The following is a 6,000-nucleotide window of genomic DNA, read 5'->3' on the forward strand; positions in this document are numbered from 1 at the left end:
GTACTCTGAGTTTGCTTTTTCACAGTTTTTATTAATTTTGAGGAATACTGAATCTGTGTTTGCACAGGTCAGATGAGTAAATGCATGTTCATGTTATTCTAGAACTACAGTAACATCATGTTTCCACAGCGTACACAACACTTCTGCACTTTCTCCTGATTTCTCTCAACATGGGGACAGGAGAGCTGTCAGGCTATAAATGGGACAACAAACTAATTAGCGTTATTTATTTGAAAAAGTAATTCAGAAATTTGCTTGTAAATTAAAAAGTAATGCATTACTTGTTACTTGAAAAAAGTAATCTGATTATGTAACTTGCATTACTTGTAATGTGTTAACATGGTCTTGACGTAGTAGAGTTGTTTTGTTGTTCTGTATAACATAAGGAAACATTAGATCTTATGTCAAAAATAAGAGTACAAAAAATGTTCTAAACGTTTTTATTTGAATACTTTCAGGATAACTTGATAAGATTGAAGTATACAGAGAAACATCAGTAAGTAAACATCAGTAAATTACATGATAAGCAGAACGTCTCTGATGCATGAATTATTAGACAATAAAGGAAAAGTAGATATCTTAAAGTATCTTTTAATTCAAAACAAGAATATAATGATTATTGAAAATCACACATACAAAGATCTCGCTCATAAGTGATTTTAAACTTATCATAAAAACATAATCCCGGTTTTACAGACAAGGTTTAAGCTTAGTCCCAGACTAAAATGTAATTCTGAGCTGTTTAAACTGAAATCAACTTGCACCGACTGATCTCAAAATCCACCAGTGCCTTTGTTTTGTCTCAAGATGCACACCAGTAATGTTTTTTCTCAGGCATGTTACTAAAAAATACTTAAATGTCCTAATTGGACTAGCCTAACGCTGGGTTTGTCTAAACCCTGTCTGTGAAACCGGGGCAATGACATATAAAGGGGACAATCGAATTATGGGTAAGAATTAAAGGTTTTGGATGAAGCCACATCCTGAATGCTTCAACATTATAATTTTTTTTTTTGAAGATGTGTCCACTCCAGATGGTCAATCATAGATTGAACACAACAGTCTGCGGTGGGTTTCCTCCTGACTATCGGTTCACTCCTCATTGGTCATCTTGAGCAGGTTCTGCTTGTCGATCTTGAAGAGTCTCCATCCTTCCTCGTGCGAGAGATCAGACGCTCCGCGCCGCTTGTAGAAGTCGATGGAGGGCTTGTTCCACTCCGCCACGATGAAGTGCATGCTGCTGCACCGAGTCCTGACCGCCGTCTGCAGAAAACCAGTCAATGATTGGAGAAAACTGTTGAGTACAAGATGTACTGCCGGGAGAAGAGTACAGGTGCTGTATAATGCTGGATCATTAACCTGCTGGGACTAATTATTAACTAGTATGGTAAACTTTGCGCCTTGGTACCTTCTTGAAAAAGAAGTAGACTACTATTTAGCATAAAGATTCATAGGGAAAAAAAGTTGATAATAGAAACCATTTTCATTCAGAAATTTGCAAGTTATACAAATAATTACAAAGAAACAGCAAGTAACCCATTAAATTAAATGTGGACATTTTTAAAGATAAAGTACTCAAATGTACTCAAAACATTAATTTTTTTACAACTTATATTTTATATTGAAATATTTTTGAACACTTAATTGCTGGTTAAGTACTTTTGAATTATATTTCTATTACATTAAATGCGAACTTAAGGGGTTTTGACCCACTTTAAGTCTTTACATTTACGGTTAAGTAAAATATACTTTAATGGGATTTCTATTGAAGCTTTTATGACATGTTTTTAAATATATTTCACATAGTAGTGATGAAATTTAGTACATTTAAAATATATTAACTTGTTATTTTTACAAATAACACGCTAAAGTACTTGACATGTGCTTTAGTATGTCAATCAACAAATCAAAACAAATTTTAAAGCATGCCAAAAATTATTTACATTTAAAATGTACTTCAAAGTAAAACTTTTAATTTGACTAAAGTGTTTAAGAGTACTTAAAGGGGGGGTGAAATGCTATTTCATGCATACTGAGTTTTTTACACTGTTAAAGAGTTGGATTCCTATGCTAAACATGGACAAAGTTTCAAAAATTAAGTTGTACGTTTGAAGGAGTATTTTTGTTCCAAAAAAACCTCTTCCGGTTTGTCACAAGTTTCGGAAAGTTTTTTTCGAGTATGGCTCTGTGTGACGTTAGATGGAGCGGAATTTCCTTATATGGGTCCTAAGTGCGCGCTCTTCTGCCGGACACAACTAGGCACATTTCTTTTGCACAAGGGTAACTATGTGATCAGATAGATGTCATTGATCTTTTTGATTTTGCATGAAGAAAGTTTAAACGTACCTGACTCAGTTTCTTCAGGATTTCGGACCCAATTCCAAAACCTAATTTTAATAGAAGGAAAAGTGTGTTTACATGACGGTGTCTCATAAATCGGACAATTTGATAACACCAATATAAAAGGTCTCATTCATACCCCGAAACTCCTTCATGACGTAGAAGTCCTCCAAGTAGAGCAGTTTCCCAATCCAGGGGTCATAGGTGAAATAATACATGGCAAAGCCAATGATCGCATGACCTGGAAACACACTTCAATCACTTTATTGTTTCCAGCAACACAACGGCATTTGTTAGCAACTACAAAATCCCTGTTATTTTGCAATTTGCTTTGGTTTGATGAAATTAATTTCAGGTGGGATTATTGGCATCACAACCCTCGCATACACCACATCATTCCAGGAGTCACATTTTCAATTAAACCATCATTTCACTTTTCCTTTTCATTTTTATTATGTTGATTTGAATGTTTACAGTATACTAGGCTGCAAAAATATTTTCTTACTTTGCAAACTTATCTTGTTTTCCAGTACAAATCAAATAATTCAAGAAACATAATATATTTTTCATTTATTTAATATTAGTACATTACATAAAAAAAAAATTGACTTTACCAACACACCTTTTTTGAGTTTTGATGCATTTAAAAAAAAAAATCTTCTGTCATTTTTAATGCATTTTTCTTAATATCTTAAGCCATTTAGTTTCTCACGTAAACGTATCTTGATTTAAGAATGTTTAGACATTTGTTCTGGAAAACAAGACAAAAACACTAAGCAAGAAAATAATTTTTACAGTGCAGCAAAGTAGGGTTGGGAATCAAAACGTTCTTGAAAGACTTTGACGGAATGTTGCTTTAAAAGAAACATTGCCGTTGTCATGGCAGCTAGAATTGTTTTCCAAACAATGTCCCTTTGTTTGTCCTCAAAGTTCTAAAAGGTTGATTCATGGAATCGTTCGTTCCCTGCGATTCCCATCCCTAGCTGTGAGTATGGAAACACATCCGTATGGTGCGTCTGGCAGACAGCTGTTAGTTTGGGCCGTATGATAGTGTGGTGTAAGGCTGGGACGTCCCAGCTGTTGTGGCCTTACCTCTGGTTTATTGTATATGTTACGCTATTGTAAGCGATCTTTCAGTTACCTCCCCGCCCATCCATGTACACGCCACGGGCAATGTACATGGCGAAGCAAGAGACTGTAGCCTGAAGACAATAAATTACAGAGGGGGATTGGATGAGCGTTCTTGACACATGTCAAACAACTCAAATTCTCTGTGTTGAATGTTCAGATTCACAACAAAAAAAGACACTTCATTCCAGTGTTCATGTTACAGCATTACTTTAATAAATAGTTCACCCCAAACATGAATATCTGGCATTATTTACTCACTCTAAAGTCATATTTGACCAAAATCTGAATTCCCAAATAGCGACAATTTCTCTCAAGCTCCAATGTGAACCACATATGCAATATAATCCAACTTATTTTTAACTCGTACAGTAGCAACAGACCCAAATTAAATTTTTGCACTGCACAAAAATTATTTTCTAATTCAGTAAAATGATTTTGCAACAGTCTTAAATCAAGATACATTCACTTGAGAAGCAAAATGTTAACTTATGTTAATGTTTAATGTTATTGTTAAAAACTAGTGTTCTAAAATTAAAGTCTCAAAATTAAGTGACTACTTTTAAATAAAAGAAGATCAAAAGTCTGCCAATGAGGTCAGTAAATAGTTGTTCCTCTAAATTAGGTTTAAATTAAAATTAAATTAGGACTGAATTTTTTAATTATTTTATTTATCATTTTTATTACTTTTATCGACTGATATTTAACATTTTTTCTTGTATAAGTATTTAAACAAATATAAATATTAATTGACTTATTAGGTTTTTTATTATTTATATCATATATACTACATATATATTACTAATATTTTTTATTTATATATTTTTTAAGTTATGTATTCATGTTATACTTTTATATTTACATTATTTTATATGAATTATGTTATTTAGAATTTAGTAAACTATCGTCTTTTTTATTTATGCTATTTTTATTTAGTTATAATATTTATTTGACTTTTATTGCTATTGTTACTTATATTTAATCATTTTGTTTTTTATTTATTATTTTTAGTGACTATTTGTGATCAGATGATCCACTTGTTGATTAACAAAAATGTCAGGAAACAAGTTTCTCAAGTCTTGATTTAAGAAAAAAAACTAAACAAAACCAGAAAAACACTGAATAAGAAAACCATACACATATGGCTTAATTTATAAAATGTATGAATTTGTAAAACCATTCCTTAAATCTCATTTTCGGGTGAACTAGCAATGAACTAATATGCAAATCATGTTTAGAAAATGTGTAACATGCACGCTGGAGTGCAAAGTATTTCCAAACATAGTTTTGCATCATGATGCACACAAACACTGGTAAATCAAGTGTGGGTGGGAGTTTCCACTCTCCTGATGCCTTCGCTTCAACCTGATACGGAAACAAAAGCAGAACAGCACGCATACAGAGAGCTGCAGCACAGGTGTAGTCTTACCGTCGGCACTCTGGTGCTGTTTGGGCACTTCAGCCACCATACAGTGATAGAACGGATGATCTCCAAACCCATCCTCCAGCAGATCTACACAGGAGAACAACCAGCCATCAGAAGAGCGAAGAACAGGTCACAAACTGTGAAAACGTCATTGTACTTGCTTACCTTTCTCAGTAAGAATAACTTGATCTTCCATTTCCTCAAATTTTGCCAGTTCCTATGAAACAAGTATATTCAGGTTTGAAAACTATCAAATTGGAATTACTAACTACTGTAACTCAAGATCTCAACTCATCATTACAAAATATAAAGTTAAAAAAACAAAATCACTCAGAAATTGCTAGTAATTTTCACAATTATAAAGGAATACGTAACACATTGAATTAAACATTACATTTTGAAGAAGAAAGAATGAAATACTGTTTTCTTGACATTTATATCTTAATTTATTTAAATTAACCTTTTTGAATAAATAATACAAATAATAATAGCAATATATATATATATATATATATATATATATATATATATATATATATATATATATATATATATATATATATAGTCATTATATAAATAATAGTATAAATTAAATACATTTCAATAAATTACAAATATCAATGAAATAATATAAATGTACAATTAAAAAGTAATAAAAATAATTCTAAAAATAAATAAATAAATACATACATGCATAAATAATAAAAATATATAGAAATATAACTACAAAGAAAAAGCAAGTTGCACATTTAATTAAAGTAAAAGTGAAACACTCCAACAATCTTCAAAAAAAAATGTTATGATGTAGCTAAACAGCTTTAAAATGCTTTGAACAGCATCAATCAAACTGATTGTCGTACCTTTATGAGTCGCAGTATGTCTGACACGTCCTTGGGCTCGGCTTTCCGTAATATAAATTTGGCCATTTTCTTCTTTTGCTCTTTTTTCCTTTGCTGACTAGTCCTCTGTATGCGAAACGTAGTAAGATTTGTTTCTTCATCCGCTTCTCAGGGGTTCACCCTCAGCTACAGGCCGGAGATCAGCTTTCTCCTTCTTGGAAAGGCATCCAGTGGCCGGTGTGCTGAAGCATCCTCTGAGCTCAAAGC

The 6,000-nt window shown here is 32.4% G+C and overlaps 1 protein-coding gene across 1 annotated transcript; it reads right to left on the minus strand.

Moving 5' to 3' along the window:
* Nucleotides 1-426: 426 nt before the first annotated feature.
* Nucleotides 427-6,000, minus strand: LOC127958837 (diamine acetyltransferase 1-like). The gene is made up of 6 exons (XM_052557848.1): nucleotides 5,755-6,000; nucleotides 5,060-5,111; nucleotides 4,898-4,981; nucleotides 2,480-2,581; nucleotides 2,347-2,387; nucleotides 427-1,263 (listed from the first exon to the last, which is right to left on the minus strand). Exons 1-6 carry the CDS (start codon nucleotides 5,818-5,820, stop codon nucleotides 1,093-1,095), a joined length of 516 nt encoding a protein of 171 aa, XP_052413808.1. The 5' UTR covers nucleotides 5,821-6,000; the 3' UTR covers nucleotides 427-1,092.

This window comes from Carassius gibelio, chromosome B5 (assembly GCF_023724105.1).
Source record: "Carassius gibelio isolate Cgi1373 ecotype wild population from Czech Republic chromosome B5, carGib1.2-hapl.c, whole genome shotgun sequence".
NCBI lineage: Eukaryota > Metazoa > Chordata > Actinopteri > Cypriniformes > Cyprinidae > Carassius > Carassius gibelio.